Source organism: Otolemur garnettii, unplaced genomic scaffold (genome assembly GCF_000181295.1).
Source record: "Otolemur garnettii isolate 467f Iridium unplaced genomic scaffold, OtoGar3 scaffold00011, whole genome shotgun sequence".
In the NCBI taxonomy this organism is placed as follows: Eukaryota; Metazoa; Chordata; class Mammalia; order Primates; family Galagidae; genus Otolemur; species Otolemur garnettii.
In genome coordinates, this window is record NW_003852406.1 from 21,228,582 (window position 1) to 21,246,930 (window position 18,349).

General features: G+C 48.7%; 1 protein-coding gene across 2 annotated transcripts in view; it reads right to left on the bottom strand.

Moving 5' to 3' along the window:
* Positions 1-700: 700 nt before the first annotated feature.
* The window catches only part of ANP32A (acidic nuclear phosphoprotein 32 family member A), a 37,850-nt gene continuing 20,201 nt past the window's right edge, over positions 701-18,349 (bottom strand). For both annotated transcript variants that reach the window (XM_003784463.3, XM_023509976.1), the window contains exons 2-7: positions 9,779-9,928; positions 9,442-9,564; positions 6,312-6,513; positions 4,589-4,686; positions 2,204-2,267; positions 701-1,950 (exon numbers count right to left, since the gene is read on the bottom strand). In XM_003784463.3, the coding sequence (XP_003784511.1) occupies positions 1,889-1,950; positions 2,204-2,267; positions 4,589-4,686; positions 6,312-6,513; positions 9,442-9,564; positions 9,779-9,928 (699 nt within the window). In that variant the 3' untranslated portion in view covers positions 701-1,888. The remainder of the gene's footprint in view (positions 1,951-2,203; positions 2,268-4,588; positions 4,687-6,311; positions 6,514-9,441; positions 9,565-9,778; positions 9,929-18,349) is intronic.

The following is an 18,349-nucleotide window of genomic DNA, read 5'->3' on the forward strand; positions in this document are numbered from 1 at the left end:
TTAAGTTAAAAAGTAACAAAATAAAACACCATATGTAAACCTCTAGGTTTGTGAAATAATGTTTTATACATTCCTGAGTTTTCAAGCATACATTCTTTTGACAATATGATAAACAAAACAATGAAAGATATTCAAAACAAGGTTCCAAGTTTCATCCAACTTTTTAATGATTGGGTTTTTAGTAACTCTTTTCATATTTTATTATTATTATTATTGAGACAGAGTCTTGCTCTGTTACCCGGGCTAGAGTGCTATGGCCTCAGCCTAGCTCACAGCAACCTCAAACTCCTGTGGGCTCAAGTGATCCTCCTGTCTCAGCCTCCAAGTAGCTGGGACTACAGGTAAGCGCCACCACACCTGGCTTATTTTTTTCTATTTTAGCGGAGATGGGGGTCTTGCTCAGGCTGGTCTGGTCAAGTGATCCTTCTGCTCAGCTCCCCAGTGCTAAGATTCCAGGCAGGGGCCACCATTCCCAGCCTTCTTATCTTTGTCACTTTTTATCCTTCTTTTTTAATTAAGATACTCTACTGAGTCTTGCTTTGAGATCAAAATTGTCCACATTTAGTATCACGTTATATATCCTATAAGAAAAGCTGTTTTATCTGGTAACACAAATGAAGCTTCCCCCTCACTAGCGGTTATCGGGAATGCACCTTAGAAAGATCAATAGCCTACTGGACTCAAAGAAGCCATCCCCCAAAAAATTGTATAAAAAGATTTATTGAAATTTATCAATGACAAACAGACATAAAACTCAAAGTTTGGCTCTTCTGAGGGGCAGGAGAAAAACTGGTGCAGATGTTCTTTTATACAGATGAAACATGGGTTAGGAAATAACACATCACTTCTAAAGCAATCCAGAAGAGGGACATGAAAGCAAACCTGTACATTCACTAGGAATTTGCAGTCATTTCAGATTTCCACTAGGTAAGAAAATACAATTTTGCGTTAGTTTTTCCGTGCTCGGGTATATGAAAAAAAAAAAAAAAACCCAGCCGACATGCAGCAATGTCTCCAGCGCTTAGGTTTGTAAAAATGTTCTAAGCACAGAAGTACATGTGGAAGAATTCTCTCATCATTTTTGTAAAACAAAGTGTTCTAATATTTTACAGAACAAGATAGGACAGTTTTTTTTTTCTTTTAAATACGTTGATGTTTGAGGGTTCGTTTCTTCTCTTTTAATTGTAATTACCAAATCCACTCTACTTGTAACTCATAAGCCTGCTGTTTTCAGCTCTCTGGCTCATAAGCTCTCAAGAGTAAGTGACATCAGAGTCCTCTTTGTAGAGAGAAGCCCACCACCATCTGTGAAGGGGGAAAAGGGATGAGAGATGGGGAATGTCCCCAAACCAGTGCCAAAATACGCCTTTAGGTTGCTATTTACAAACCTGGGCGTTGGATGCCTCTAGCAGGCCCAAGAAAAGCAGAAATCACGTGAACTAGAGCAAGAGTTAAAGATATGGCTGGTACTCAGCCCGTCCTGGGCTTTGAGTGACCACACTGAGGCCTGCCACGGCCTTCCAAGCATCTCGAGAGACCTGGGGAATACCCGGAAACGTAGGAGAACTCCAAACCATCCTCTGTGAGAGTAAGGAACAAATGCTCACTTGGTGTGTACTCAGCTATCGCATTTACAGGGACAAAAACCAGACACAAAGAAAAAGTAGGGGAAAAAATAAAGAGTGGCAGTAAAAATAGTATTTTATTCCTCCCCCTCCCGCCCTCCCTCCCCCCCGCAACCCCCAGTACACTTTTCCCCTCTCGTTCCCACAGCAACGTTACAATCAGAAAAAAATAAGTTTCGGGGGGCAGGATTTGGAAGGAGGGAGGGGATGTGGGTAAAAACAGTCAAATCACAATAGGAATTTTTCAAAATAGGTTATTCCACTTAGTCATCATCTTCTCCCTCATCTTCAGGTTCTCGTTTTCGCTTCTGACCCCTTTCTTCTTCTGGAAGAGCAAGAAAAGGGCATCTAGATTACATACTGATCCCACCTCCAACTCAGCCCACCCACTGGGAGACCCATATCTAGGAGGCTTTGCCATCCTTGGGAACTGAGGCAGGGTCTCTGCAAAGCCAGAGAGATACCGGGGCCTAGATTGGAATGTTTTGCCCATTGCCGGGGTTCCCAGGGCCTAAGCAACTAATGCTAAACTAAGGGGGCCAAGCTGCTCCCAGCTGAGTGTAAAAAGGCTGCCATACCGCCAGGATCTTCTTCATCTTCCTCATCATCTACTTCCCCATCATTATAACCTTCTTCATCCTCCTAGGAGAGAAAGAAAAGACACCGCAACATCAGAAACGCCCCTGGCTTCGGGATATGCTGAGGGAGCTTTTTTCCTTGACTCTGAGCACAGAAAGGTGGAGGCCACCCCCAGCCTCTCAAAGCCTCCCTCCCCCATCGCAGGATGGATGGAAAGCAGAGGTTCTTATCTATTTTGGATCAAGGGCTCATTTGAGAGTCAGTAGAAAGCTTTGAACTCCTTCCCTAGAAAACAGCCATATCTCATTTGATATTTACAAACAACTCAGGGGGCTGAGGATCCTATCCCAGGTTAAGAACGAGCTCCTGATCTGAAGACCCTGCAAGGTCGGTGGCCTTCCAGAGTGCATGTTCTCTGAGAACAGTCCCAAGGCAGACTCCCTGCCCTGTGAAGTAAGCCATCCCGTCTTGCACCTGGTCCTTAATCTGGTTTTGGCTTCAAGGGAAGACCCCCTGTTTCGGCAAGTCCAGATTCCATGAGCCAAGTCCAACTTCACCCTACTCAGCCCCTTCACCATCTTGTGAGCACAGATCACCTGGAGGGGAGGGCAGGGAAGATAAAGGCAAGGCCCCTGAAGACATCATGCCCAACTTGCTTGAGGTTCGGCAAGTTGTACTTGTACAACTTCATTTTCGGCCCAGGGCCCTTGCTTTGCACTGGTCCTGCAAGTGTACGCCAGTCAGATCTCTGCACTGAACCCCATTCCTAAGGCAATGGGCAGCCTACTGTTTTAACTTGCTGAAATAATCTTTTGTAAAGTAGTTCCCTCATCGGTCCACCTGCTAAGACTCTGCTTTCTATGTGTATAAGATCTCTTTTACTAGAAGCTGGAAACATGTGACAGTCAATGAGATTATAAAACATTCAAAAAACAAAAACCTAAACCCTGTATGCCCTGGATCTTGTGACAGAAAGGGCAAGATGAAAATCTATTCGCCAACATGATTTACTACCCCTAACCTGAGGGACAGGTTTTTCTAAGTCTTAATTTTTAAAATACTTACAATTTTTTTTTTTTTTTTTTGAGACAGAGTCTTATTATGTCACCCTCGGTAGAGTGCCAAGGTGTTACAGCTCACAGCAACCTCAAACTCCTGAGCTTAAGCGATTCTCTTGCCTCAGCCTCTCAAGTAGCTGGGACTACAGGCATCTGTTTGGCAGGCCTGGGCTGGGTTCAAACTGGCCAGCTCTGGTGTATTATGTGGCTGGTACTCTGGCTGCTGAGCTATAGGCACTGAACCACTTACAATATTCTTTAGAGGCGAACCTAGCAGCCTAGGGCCAGAGAGAAGAGAAATTCAGCAGCAAAACTGGACAGAAACCCAGCTCATGTCACCGGCTGTTCTATTTGCCTGTGGCTGCTTCTCCCAAGCCCGGGCCCAGACCCCTACTTGCATGAGTATGTGTGGCCCAGGCAGGTGCCTGCGATCTCCATCAAGGGAGACAGGAAACTTGGTGGGGTATGGACACGGGCACCTCATCTGTGCTATTATCACTTATTTCAACCTCTCTAGGTCTAACTTTTACAATTAGCAAGAGTTGGTTTAGATTTCTGAACAAGTCATGGAAAATGACTCTGCTACAGAGTGACTGAGAACAACCAAACACACAGTCCAGCACACAGTGCCAGGAGCTTAATGAAGGGAATGAATGCCTACAGTAAGTGGTCAGACCCTTACCCTGGTCAGATATAGTCCTTACACATTTTACGTATATTTTTACCCTATCTCATAGATGAAGAAATAGGCTCAGACAGGACAAGCAAGTTATCCAGAGATGCAGACATCAAGTGGTGGTGCTGGGATTCACCCACATAGACACTTCACAGACCTTGTTTATAAACACTGGGAACCAGCCCATCTGCTAGGGTAATGGCCACCTCCTGATGCACTATTTCCAGTGTGCAGAGAACCCCTCTGTCACTCTCTGATTTGGGACCAGCAATCTTACTCAGCTAGGCATCAGTTCAAGGCACTCTTTGAATTTTTTCCTAGCCCAGTGAATGTCTTAATTAACATATGAATGTAAAAAGGGTCCAAAATGGGGACATTGATTCTGTACTTCTTCACATAGTTCCTCTGCCTCTAGAATCCTCTCCCTCATTCCTAACCCAACCTCCTCAGTGCTCACTGCAGGTCCTACCTTTCCCAAACCAGCTCAGGGAAAAGTTCTGAAACAGACTCACATCCCTGGCTATGGAAGGTCAATGTCCCCAATCATGGCCCTGGTTGCCAGGCTCACAGAGCATTTGGTGGGACTGCCTCGGAGGTAGCAGGTGTGGACAGCTCAGGGAGCCGGCCATCTGCCAGCCCAGATTCCTCACCTCCTCTTCTCCACTGACATCCTCCTCTTCACCTTCTTCCTCCTCATCCTCGTCCTCCTCATCTTCCACTACCTGAGCGTCTTCATCATACTCCTCCTCTGTGTAAGGGAAGCAGAGAACAACAGCGGAGCTGGTGGTGAGCTGGCTCCTCCCTCATATGGCACAGGTCCTGGGCTGATGGGCCTGGGTGAGGGGACCTTCAAGTGTGGGGACTGTGACTCTGCCGTGCCCACAATAGCTCAAAGACTGTAGGCTTCAATGCTCATGGAACATGCCAATACAAGTAAACACATCCTAACGTGATTCAAAGACAAGTCCTCCTTACAAGTTTTAGGAAAGTGAAAGATTCCTTATGGAGATTGAGACTACTTAGAAATTGCCAGATCAGAGGAAAAGTTCCCAGGTTCAGGAAAGCTGGAAAGTTGATTCATTTATAAAGTGCATTTAGGCTAAACTCTTCACTTTGTTTTATTTTATCAGAGATAGGGTCTCTGTTACCCAGGCTGGAGTACATTGTGGCATGACCATAGCTCACTGTAGACTCCAACTCCTGGGCTCAAGTGAACCTCCCACCTCAACTTCCCAAGTAGCTAGAATTACAGGTGCATACAACCACACCTGGCTAATTTCTTTTTAAAAGATGAGATTTCACTATGTTGCCCAGGTTGGTCTCAAACTCTTGGGCTTTAAAGCAATCATCTTGCACCAGCCTCCCAAAGTGCTAGGATTACAGGTGTGAGCCACCCTGCCTGGCCTAAGCTCCTCACTCTCAAGGTGAGAAACCTGAAGAGCAGAGAGAACTGACTTGTTCAAGGTCCCATACAGAAGCAGTGGTAGAGCTGGGCCTAGGAACCTGGTCTTAGGACTACCAGTTTTGCATTTGTTTTCCTGCATCACAAGATCCCTGCCAAGGCAAACAGGATCTTGCAAAATACTCCCAATCTAACAAGGAAAAACAGAATCTTGTGCCTGAGTTCATCAGGCAAGTGTCTCAATTCTTGAGTTTACCCTGGTTATGAAGACTTGCAGGGAAACTGTGCACTGTGCTGGCAGCAAGGGAAGGTGGCACCAGGAGGAGGTGCTGCTCTCTTTTCTTTTGCCCCTTCCTGAAGGACCTGCTGCTCACTGCATTGCCAGGGAGCCCCATGTGCAGCCTGCAGCCCTTCACTTCTCTGCCCTTGGGGTTCCTCAGCCCCTGAGCCCACACCCCCATGGCTGGCCTGTGGTCCTGTGGGCTGCAGCCACCAGAGGGCCCCACAGGCTCTCCAGCTCTGGCCTCATCTCCACTACTAGACACCCAGATGGGAAAAGGGGTCCTCTGGCCACACTCCACCTTCCACTATGCTCTCTCCCACTGCCTGGGAGATTATCTGTGCCGGGTCACATTACAGAGACACTGCAGAATCTCCTTCCCTGGGGGTTTTGGAAAAGGGACAAAATTAAAGGATTTAAGGATTTTGAGGATTCAGTTAGATGGTTTTAAAGCAGTTACTATGCAGCTGGAGAGTCTCTGGAGCTGATGTCTGTTTCCTTAGGGAAGTTAACCCATGAGACAGATAAAGGACTATGGCATATACAACACAGACAGCCCCACTCCTTTCCACAGCTTTGGGAAGAGGCAGCTTCCAGCCAGCTCCCAGCAGCCGTGCGGGGCCTCCCAGCCTCCCAGCCCCCAGCCTCTGTAAAGGGGTCCTGCAGCCCCAGCCCACCCGTGGCCACCCACCATCCTCATCCTCCTCCTCATCGTCATCCAGGCCCTCCACGTAGCCCTCAGCGTCTGAGTCAGGGGCCTCCTTGTCGTCTCTGTCATAGCCGTCGAGATATGTGAGTTGCGGGAGGAGCTTGAACACGTTTTCTCGGTAGTCATTCAGGTTGGTTACCTCGCAATTGAAAAGGTCTAAGCTCTTGAGGTTTTCTAACTTTTTCTGCAAGTGGAAAAATGAAGTCAATGGTGAGAGATTTGCGGGAGGTAGGGTGGGAAGGGGAACAACCCCAAGAAATATTCAGGGATGACATGAGATGGTGTGGGCCCAAGACTTAGCAGGTGACAAGGAAATTGGGTTAGGCTCTGTTCAGCCATGGTGCCTGCCCAGTTTGGGGGCCTCAGTGTCTACATGTGGAAAATGGAGGACAGGATCTTTAAAGCCTCACCCAGTCTTAACGCATTGTTATTGTGGGCTTGAAATTGACCCGGGGCTTTCTTGGTACAGAAGCTGCCTGCTCCTGAGACAGAGGAGCCAGGGAAAACAGGGAAAACAAAAAGGGGACAGGAACCAACAAACTAACTCCTGCTACATCTGGTAACAGTGGTGGTGACAGTAGCTAACGCAGAACTTCATTTATTCAGTCAGTTTATCCTCATTTCCTCATCTATAAAACAAACTAATACCTAAGGTATTACCTATGGTACTTTAAAAACAAAAACAGACAGCCCCAGTCCTCTCCATGGCTTTGGGGAGAGGCAGCTTCCAACCAGCCCCTGGCAGCCGGGTGGGGGCTCTCAGCCCCCAGCCTCTGTCAAGGGGCCCTAAGGTATTAGTCTGCTTTACAGATGAGGAATTGGAGAATACAGAATTGCATTTAATCAGGCAGCCTAACTTCAGACCTGTGCTCTCACTCTCTGAAATAGCACCTGTCAAACAGGACAAGGGGAGAACCCACGGATCCAGATTCTGTCCACAGTGCTTAACACCATGCGCTTTGTTAAAGCTTTACCCCATACGGCTTCCAGTCTATGTCTGCTTGATGGGTGAAAAAACTGGAGTGCAGGGCGGCGCCTGTGGCTCAAAGGAGTAGGGCACCAGCCTCATATGCCGGAGGTGGCGGGTTCAAACCCAGCCCCAGACAAAAACTGCAAAAACTGGAGTGCAGGAAGTGAACGGTCACAACGCTCATAGGTGACAGAGATGCGTCTTAACTCTCCAGCTCACCCGCCTTCAGGATGCCGAAAATAAATGTAAAAAATACCATCCCAGGCTGAGTCTGTGTTCTGCTGGGCCAGCTCTATCTGGGGAATGAAGCCACTACCCCTTGGGGTCAGTATCTGGAGCTGCGTTGTTCTCACCAAGACCCTCTGGTTAAGACCCAGGTCATTTTCAGCAGAGGGCCAAGGGCAGGGAGGAAATCTGGGCAAGCTCTGACCAAAAGCAGCTTCCCACCCCAAGGAGGTGAGTGTTAACGCATCACACTGGTAACCAGGGATGGGGAAGCTACTGAAACAAGTGATCTGGGCACAGGAAGACTGGGAGTGCGCATGTATATCTCTGTGTGTGATCTAATGGTGACGGAATCACAGCATTTACAGGATTTTTAACACTCCGTCTCAATCATCACCCGTGCATACACAAATGGAACTACACACATTTTTCCTTTGATAATGAATTATTATTATTTTTTTTTTTTTTGAGACAGAGCCTCAAGCTGTCCCCCTGGGTAGAGTGCCATGGCATCATGCTCACAGCAACCTCCAACTCCTGGGCTCAAGCGAGTCTCCTGCCTCCGCCTCCCAAGTAGCTGGGACCACAGGCGCCCGCCACAACGCCCGGCTATTTTTTGGTTGCAGCCATCATTGTTGTTTGGCGGGTCCGGGCTGGGGATTCGAACCCGCCACCTTAGGTGTACATGGCTGGCGCCTTAGCCGGTTGAGCTATAGGCGCCGAGCCGATAATGAATTATTAAGTCAAGACTTTTAGGCAGATCAAAATAGTTCCGCTTTCTCCTAGGAGACCAGTGAAGACATGAAAAGAGGCTCTGTAGGAAGCATGTTCTACTCGTTGGCCCCATGTCACAGATGGAAAGGTAAAGTTTGAGCTTAGAAGAGAAATGCCAGCTTCCTGCTCTGTGCCTGGCTCACCAACAAGCCCCTTGAGCCATCTGTGGAGAGCAAGGAGTGCCTTTCTGGATAAGAACCCTGCAGACCCAAACCCAACCTCCATCCTGTCCACCAAGAAAGAGAAGACTTGGCAGAATGTCCCCCTGACCTTTCCCTGATTCTAAGATGCCTGGTTTATTAGGCAATTCTCATGTGTGTATTTACAATAGGTGTGTTTACTTAATGTGACAGTATTCCTCTATTTCAAAAGAGTGGTTATTTAATCAATGACACATCTTGTGGTTCATTTCCTCACAACCAAAGTAATATAGTCATTCAGATTCTAACCAGGACCTGCCTGTTTTCTGGCTAGTAAATCAATCAGTGAAGCTTAGGGTGTGTTCAGCAACAAGTAGATGAACAGAGGAGCCAGAAATGCTCCCCAGGTCTCCAAGACCCTGGTCACTGTCACATTAAGGAGCGGTGGCCAGGGACCGCTCTTCTCCATGCATGCTGAGAAAGGCCTGCCTGCCTGAGGCCTTGGCACCACACAGTTCTGCCATCCAGCGTTCTGTGTCAGGCTGGATCCATCTCCCACTGCTCAGAGGACAGCAACTCAAGAAGAAAACAGGAGTCCACCTCGAAGGTCAGCTTAATTCTTGCATCGCTTGCTCCTCCCTCTGAAAGAGGGAGGATCAGCCATTCCCTGAGCCTAAAGACTACAGCTACACAGCTCAGGTTTCCAACACCGAGCAGAAACCATGCGTAGAAAAGCACAAGACCAGAAACTGACATCAGGATCCTACCCTCACCCTCACAGTCACTGCCAATTCTGCCTGTGTGACCTTGGTCAAGCCATTTAAACTTCTCTGGGCCTCAGTTTCTCTATAGACTAAGCAGAAACAGCTCAATTCTATCTCATAGCACATAATGAATATCAAAGAAATTAAGTAGAGAAAACACAAATGCCAAAGTAGTGTTCTCTGATACAAATCCCTCCCGCTGCCCACCCCACGGAGAGGGGAGGATCCAGATGACTTACCAGTGGCTCTATTGTGCTGAGGTCTTTAATTTTGTTGCCACTTAAATTTAGATGCGTGAGGTTCGGACACTTTTCTGCCAATACTTCCAGGCCCCCTGAGATTCTGTTATCGCTTAGTTCAAGCTAAATGAGGCAGGAAGAGAAAAAGCAGAAACTGCTTTTAAAATGAAGGCCCTCCCCAGACAGTCAGGGAGGGAAAGTAACTTCAGGGAAGTGCCTGGCGTGTTGGTGCAAGCACCTGGCTATACCACCTTCCATGACGCTCCCTACACATAAGTAACACCCCCCCTCCCCACAGTCGTCTCCCAGTACACACAGGTTACCACACTCTATTTACCTTCTTAAGTTTGTTTAACGTTGGTAAGTTCGCGACTGAGGAGAGGCCTACGTTGATTGTACTTAAGAATTCCAGTTCTTCAAATTCATCTGTGAGGCCCTCAATTTTGCCTTCATTTGACCGACAGTTGTCCAGGACGAGTTCTTTCACCTGGAAAGGAAAGGACCTTGTGAATACAAAGGGGGAAAGGGACCTGAAGTGGGGAAGGGTGTTAACAAGGCCTCCTTGGAGGACAGGACACAGACCTCCAAAGCAGTCCCCCCGTTATGCTAAAACTGTCACTTCTCCCAGCTCTTCCAGATCACTGTATTGCCAACAACGCATGGATTTGCCCTACCTGGATTTTCTGCTTTTAGCAATAATGGGGTGAAGGGAATCCTGGGGGGCAGAGCTACAGAAGATAGATCTAGCAAGCCCTGGTCCCCTTAGCGAAGTTGGTGTCTCATTTTAACCCTATTCACCCAAAATACTGTAATAAAATAAAATAGCATAGCCCCCAGCTACAATGCTGTTAGGGGACCCCTGGGCCTGGCCCCCCATTCCGATGCTTCATCTTACCTCTTCCAGAGGCCAAAGACCCACTCTCTGTTCTCAGCCCCACCTTCCTCTCACCTCCACTTGCCTGCACCCCTCTTCTTGCTGAGGGGCCCCAACACTCACACATCTGCTGGCTCTTACCCACACCTGTCAACACAGTCAGAGCCTGTCTACCTGCCTGGCATGTGTCATTGTTATATGGCCTGGTCTGCCTCATGGCAGGGGCCGTAGACCAGCAGCTCCTCCAACTCCCCTATCTCTAGACCGGCAAGGTCTGACAGAACTTCAGAGGATGGAGATGTTCTGTACTGTTCCAGAGAGGACCAGTAGCTGAGCATGACCACAAAACACTTTCAGTGTGGCTGGTGAGATTGAGGAACTGCACTTTTCGTTTTAAAATTGAAGTGTAAAAAGACACAAGTGGCGATCATTGTGGACAGCAGGCTGATAGGCTTTGCTCTTCAGGTTCCTGGGCACAGATGTGAAAGGAAGATGGAGACCCACACACCTAGAATGGGCCCAAACAAAGACCAGTAAAGAGCCACACTCTCAGGAGTTGTTCGAAGGCAGACTTAGATGAAGGTGATAGGGCAGGCTGCAGTGAAGAAGGCAGGAAGACAGGAAAAGGAAAAGTAATAAAGTCTCAGGCAAGAAATGAGCCAGGAGCCAGCAAGGGAGACAGGGGCATCTGGCCCTCCAGGCAGTTGTCTCAGAGTTATCTCTCCAGCTCAGAGTGGGCCACCTGCTTGGGAAACCTGCCCTCCCGGCCTGCCTGCTCCCTGAAGCTGCCAGTGGACACACACTGATGCCTGGACACGCTGCCTCCCTCCCTGGGGTTTCTGCTCACTCACTCATAGGTCCTCCTTTCTCACCAAAGGGTCAAACAGCACAAGCCAGTCCTCCTTCACGTTGCCCAAAAGGACACTCCTACCCCTCAGGGCCATTTTTGCTCCTGGATAAGGGGAGGGTCCTCTAACCAGTCCTATCTAGGTCTGCTCCTATAGCTCTGAGCAGGCCAGCTTGCCCAGCTTCTTCTATAGGGCCCAGCTGACCGGCCTTCCACAGCCCTCCAGGTGCCCATCCCACTCCAGCAATTCTGGGCCAGAAGGATCTGGAAGGAGATAGGAACAAAATCCAGACTAGGCCTACTCTGCCCCTCCTCAGTCCACCCCTGCCAGTGGCCAGAGCAGGGGACTCTGAGGCATAGTCTGGGTCTCAGCGCCCTGCAGGGCCCGGTAGCTGTCCTACCTGGGACAGTCAGCGACATGTGGCAGAGGCCGCACAGGGGGATAGCAGGGAGCAGTATCCTTCCTCAGGAGCTAACAAGCTCTTGGCCTAGGCCTTGGCTACTAAGGTCCACTGTCCCGTTGGACCTGGGAAGGGAGTTCAGTCCTTTCCCACCCATCCGCAGACCCCCAAGAGGCTAGATGTCCAGGTCAAACCACCTTCTCAAGGTCACTGGCTAGAGTTCCTGGGAATAAATCCTGTGAGGCCCTCTGCCCTAGGGCAGGGAGGCAGTGTAACGCCAGGAAGCCAGGCCTTCAGGGACCAGCCCAAATAGGGGGGTGGGGGTGGACTGTACTGGGGGAGGGGAGCCATCTCCCTGAAGTAAACAGGGGAGAAACAGTCTTCTCTGGTAACTGATTTCCTTGGAAGGCCTTGGGAATTCTTGAAGCTCTACCAAAGAAAGACAAATATGAGAAGATTCCAGTCTCCCCTCAAACACTACAGACATGCTTTTTCTAGATGGGTCAAGGGCTTCTTTTCCTACTGCCATTAGCCAAGGAGAGGAGGGCCTCCGTGAGGGGGTAGGCGGTGCTGAAGTCAAGGGAATTCCTCTGGAAGTTCGCAAGGCACAATGCTGCTGGCCACCACTGGTGGCTGCCAGGCTAGCCCCAGCACTTGCCACCACCACACTCAGACTGGTGGCCACTCCCCTCTGAGACAATATGCAAGCCACCACTTTGAATTTTATTTTATTAAAAATACATAACCACCAAATATTTCTTGAACGTTCACTAGGCACTCTCCAAGGGCTCTGCACACACTGTCTCGTTTATCCCACCAACCACCCCATTGGATATTCTCTCCACTTTATAACCACATCAGAATCACCTACCTAAAATCCCAGGTCATTCACAGGTCTTAAGAGGTTGTCTCCTGCACCAAGGTGGCTGGTATTGGCCACAAGGAGGAGCTCCTGATGGCTCCATGACATCCCCAAATGTAGGGCATTTCCTGGCTGTGTTGGGGCTTAGAAAAGAGTACCTCCAAGTACAGCACTATGGCATGCCAAATGTTTTGAACCGAAGGAGACTGGAGGGCCTCAGGAGCAGCTAGCTCAGAAGGAAACTCTCTCTGACCTTCTGCTCCCCTGTCCCCTGCCCTCTCTTCAGGGAAGTGCGTCATTAAAGCTAGAATTCCTCCTCCCCAAGGAGGGTCAGAGAAACGCAAACTCCTTGTCTCCCAAGCAAGACAGAAAGTCTAGAAAGGCCACTCTTCCCAAGGAATGCCTCTCATAACTGAGAGGAAGGACTGCTACACAGAGAGGCCTCACTGCCCCTGCCCCCCTAGTACCATGAGGTCACACCCTTTTGTCCAATCACACTTCTATAGTACTGTACATTTTCCTTCAAACCTAAGCATAAAAATAGGCAGTTTTTCCTGGGTCTCTAGGTCTTCATTTCTGAAGGGCTCCTGTGTCATGAAAAGCTTTGAATAAATAAATTCATCATGCTTTTCTTTTGTTAATCTGTCTTTTTGTGTCAGCAGGGACCCCGATGATGGGTGAGGAAAAGGATCTCATCTTTCTGTCCCTCCAACTGTAACTGTCCTTCTAACTGTTCCACAAGTGAGGTGGGCACCACTCCCTGAGGTCTCCACCCTGGTTGCACTTCCTTGGCAACCAAAGCACATAACCTAAGCCAGCCCTGGCTCAGCTGACACTGCAGGAGAGAGCAATACCCAGTGGGGCCTGGGACCCTGTTTTTCCCCAAATAGCAAGAGGCTGTGTCCATTCCCTTGGGAAATCCCCATCCCCCACCCTAGGTTTCTAAGGGGGTGGGGAGGCAACTCCAAAATCCCCACTGTTTCTGCATTTCCTTCCTGGCTGGTTTCAGCGCTGTGTAGGGGTGAGATCAAAGAGGGGGAGGGCCAGCTGGGGTTAGGATCCTGGGGTTGCTGTTATCACCAAAAACCCAAAGCAGAGAGGGCTGGGTGAAAACCCAAACCAGGGTGGGAGTGATGTATCACAATGAGGACAACAGGTGAGCTGCCTGGGAAATGTCTGAGATGGTCAGGGCAGGGCAAAACAAGAACATCAGCCCAACAGCTGGCCCATGGAAGCCACTCAGTTAGCCCCTGCCTGCCTCCCCAGGGTCACACTGTCTTAGTGCTCCATAGCCTCAGACCAGCCCCGAACTCTTGCTTGAACACCAATCCACTTCCCCTGCACTTGGCTCTAACCCTTCCATGTGAAGAGAACATCCTTTTTACATCCAGGGTGTGTTCTGCTTGAAAAAGAAAAAAAAAAAAAATAAGGCCCATTTCCCCTGCCAAGTCCTGGGTGTGAGCGAAGTGCCAAGTTAAAATTAAACTGAAAATTTGTACTTTAGGTTTAGACTCTCTCCCAATTCCACCGGCCATTTAAAAATATCTGAAAATGTGCTTACCCTCTCCAGCCGAACGACTGGAATTGCCCTGCTCACATCAGCAGCCTTTCTGACGCCCACAGGCCAACCTACACAGGACCCAGTGCCTCAGTCCTCATGGGTTAGTGCCCCAGAGGGGCCCTCGCGGCAGTAAGAGATGTCAGTGGACAGGAGCTGAAGGGTCCCTGGAAGTCAGACTGCCAGGGCTTCTGCATTTCCAGAAGACACATGTCCCCAAAGTAAGGATTTGTCAGTCATTTCTCCCCAGTGTGAATGAAACATCCATGATAAACACGCAGCTGCAGTATTCCTATAAGGAATTAGCTTGTCTGTTTAAAAACTGAAATCTTGTCTTTACAAGTCTCTCAAATTTGATCTTTCCATTCCATTTCCCAGCGCTGTAGCACTGGTCACTGTCACCTCAAGTCACCCTAAATCTGCTTTGTTTAACCTTCAAACTGGGCCTCTGTGACCATGCCCAAAGTGGTTAGGGGGACAGGACTGCAGGGAAGCAACAGGCCTCCACACAGGGAAGCCCAGGGCTCCCAGCTCTATCCCCAGGCCTCAGGCTCCTGCCTCTGTAGAAAGGAGATAATGGTTATCTGTTTCACCTGGAAAGTGTAAGCCAGAAAACATTCCTGGCTTCTTGGTACCATTCGAAAAATTCAAGTTCCTAAACGTGACCTCCTCTAACGCTATCCATTCCTAGAACTCCTCCTCCCTTCCTCCAGCCCCAGCACTCCCCGCCTTGCTCTCACACTACAAATCTAGTTCAGACCCCCTCCCCAGGAAGGCGCCCAGCCCAGCCCAGCCCAGCCCAGCCCTGTGCCTCCTGGGGCACCAAGGGCAGCTGCTGCATGAATCATTTAATCGTGTATTAAGCATCCGATCCTCCTAGAGGTCAGGGACTGTCCTTCTCCATAATCAGCCTAGCAGGGAGCGGACACCAGAGCAACTGCTTAACAAATGTCCTGTTTATTGTGCCAGGCACAAGGCGAGGTGCCGGAAATAAAGAAGTCAGTCATGCTATAGTGAAACTTAGTCTCACAAATAAATGATGAAAAAACTCTACCTTTTGTAAACAACAACGTTTTCTGGAGGGCACCTTGTGCCCCCCGAGACAGGTCATCTTGGCACACTCTCCCTAGCCTGACCCAGTGCTTTGCACAGGGGTCTCCAGCCATCTCCACAGGCACTGTCAGTTGAGGGGATACAGAAGAGATGGTGAGCCAAGGTCAGGGTCCTTGCCAATAAGCGATGTGGTGGCCGGTGGGGAGGAGACAGTAGCCAGTAAACAACTCCAGTCCAGCCAGGAGCAAGACAGAGGTTGGGACAGAGTGCATTCTTCAAATGCCTCCAGAAGGAATAGGCAGACAAGAGAGACCCAGAAAGACCAAGAAAGGGGATGCACTCCATCAAAGCCAGGAGTAGCTATTAGACTTACAGGGCCCTGGATATAGAAAAAAATGTGGGCCCCCTTGCTCAAAATTCATTAAGAATTCCAAGACAGTGAGTGACAACAGCATATCAAACCAAGTGCATGCTCCATGAGTCACATGTCTGTGAAGCTGGCCCTGATTAAAAGGGACAGCTTGGGCCTAAAACAGAACCCTCTGAAGGACAAGACCAGAGAGAAGGAAGCTCAGAGTAAGCATTGCTCTTTAATTGTCTAGACTGATACCCTGTAGAAAGACGGACAGAAGGCACGCTCTGAAGTCAGTCAGACTTGGCTTAAGTTCAGTTTTTCTTCTTACCAGCCCAGCTCACCTCTCTAAGCTCCTGTTTCCTCTAGTGACTATATAACGCCCATCACCCAGGGTTGGGTAACATAAGAATGTCCTCAGAGTATATCCCCAGCTTGGAAAAAGCCACTTGTCTCCCCCTTTATCCGTGGCTATCTTAATTATTGTACCCAGTCAAGGTACAAGAATGGCAACGAAATGCAGAGTAGCAGATCTGAGTCACCTAGGCTGTCTGCATGGTTCCTGGGGGAAAATGCAGGGTCTCTTAACTTTCTGGAGAACCAAGAACGGCAAGAATGGCATGCTCAAAATGAGCCCTTCTGGACGTTACATCTACCCCTTGTTTTGTTTTTTACACCAACCTTGAGCCTTGATTGTCTTTTTCTTCACTGAGCAGGAATTCAATAAGTATTTGCAGCTTTGGTTTCAACTTTGTCAGTCCCTGACCAATTTAGTTTTCAGGTTCCAGTCTTTGCACAGAAGAGAAGACTCAAATCAAATTGACCCCATGTTTTTTGGTGCTCCTGGGTTTTAAATAGGTCAGCTTTTAAATGGGCCATCCCCTGTCGCAGATCCCATTTCAGCTAACAGGCCAAACTGTTTGAGACACCGAGGTTTTACACAAGAGTGATAAACACTTATAATTTTGTTGTTTTAACCATAAAATCTATAGTTTTGCTTAACGGCCAATGTGGCCAAATCTGCCCCCCCCAAAAAAACAGTCAAGTTTCATGAAGGGAAAAGTCAAAGCTCTAGGAGAAAAGTTAGATACAGGAAGAGCCTTAAGGATCTTCTCAGCTAGTAGCTTTCCACATTTTACACCTTGGCTCCATCCACCCGCTTTTGTGCATGTCTAGGCACATGCAAACAAAAGAAACCTTACCCTTATAATTATTTTATTCTATTACATAGAAAAAATGCCAATTTTAAATAAGTATTCTAATACTTAAAAATTGCCAGAACAGAAATCACAATCCCCAGTGGAAGACCATGGAATTAACTGACCATCCACGTAGCTTTCAAGTTTCAACTAAGAGGAGGCTACTTTGCAGCCTCAATGGTAGCTAAGACTCAGGTCTGCATGCCTCTCAAAGGTCTTTTAAAATCGTAATTAGGGGCAGGGTCCCACATTGCTTTAAAAAAAAAAAAATCTCCCCAAGAAAAAGAAGCATCTGTGTCTCTGATTTTTCTGTTGTTTCCTACAATAGAGCTCTGAAGGCAAGTACGGAGCACATGGCCCAGGGAAGTCGGTGACGCCATCCTTATTATTTTAGGGAGCCAAGGAACGCAAGCTGAGGCAGGCTGCAGTGGTAATTAAGCTGTCCGCAGGGCCCAGCAGCTCATAGGCTAAGCCACTGTGCGGGGAGGGAGCCCGCATTAACATAAACCCTGTGACTTGCTCCCGTTCTGCCTGGAACCAGCTCCCTCTCTTCTCCTGCAGGTGTGAGACTTGGTTTCTGCCTCACCAAAGAAGAGCAGGTTCCACCGAGCACGCTTCCCCCCAGAAACACTCAAGGCAGTACCCTAAGGGCTTGGGTCCGGGTAGGACCCGCCTTTGGGTTTATCAAATGGGCCTAATTAGCAGGTAAGTCCTAGTTGGGCCCCTCCCTGATACTGTGCCTTTGCTTTCCTCCCCATAAATGTCACTCTGACCTTCCAGCGAGTGTAGATTCTACTCCAAGAGTCCGTCAGGACCTGTCAGTTCTACCTCCTACAGGAAGCCCTCCCTGTTTGCCCGGCCCCTAGCCTCGCCCTGATTTAAGACTATGTGTAGTAAAGTGTTTGCAGGGCAACAGAAGGTGTTTTGGGGTCTGAAGGAGGAGGGGTCTTGGACCTGACTTGGCTGGGGGACCAGGAATGCTGAAAGGAGAGATGAGGGTTTTGGAATTAGCAAGGGACATGATTAAGTGATAATGTCACAAGCTCCATCTTCCCAACAGTTGTTCCTTCAGTGGGTGCTGGAAGACCTAAAGAGGCAGGAATTGAAGTGGACCCCAACGGACATTCTTGTCCACACAGGTGGTATCTGAATGTTGACCAGGAAAAAGAAGGAAAGGGGGACAAGGTGCACTGCTGCAGGCAAAGGGTGCCGGCAGGCACTCTGATGGCCTGGGCTCTCTCTCATTTTGCCATCAACTTGCTGTGTACCCTGTGGGAAGTCACTACCACTCTCTGGGCTCTGACAGTCCTCTAATCTCCACACTGGACAGTGGAGCCTGAGTACAGAAATAAGGTCTTATCTCCAAAGTTTTGTGAGCCTCTGAGTGTCCACTCCACATCCAAACTGGTCACTGTTCCCCAAAGGAGGTAGACAATTTCATGGGCCACGGGGCCCAGGACTCAACATTGAGCAATGCAAGGAAAGCTGGGATACAGGGCAATTATCCTGAGTAATGAGTGAAATGGGAAAATCAATCCTCAAGTGTCTTAAAATGTATCAATGCCCCCCACAAATATGTACAACTATATCAATAATAAATAAATATCTTAAGAAAACCATACACTAAGATCACAAAAACATTCCCCAGAGGCCCTGGTCGCTGGGTTCCAAATGTGGGAGTCTGACATCATCTCATCTGATGTCTGTCATCTCACGGGTCGGGTCATCAGGTGGCCTCCAGGCTCCTCTGGAGAGTGGGACA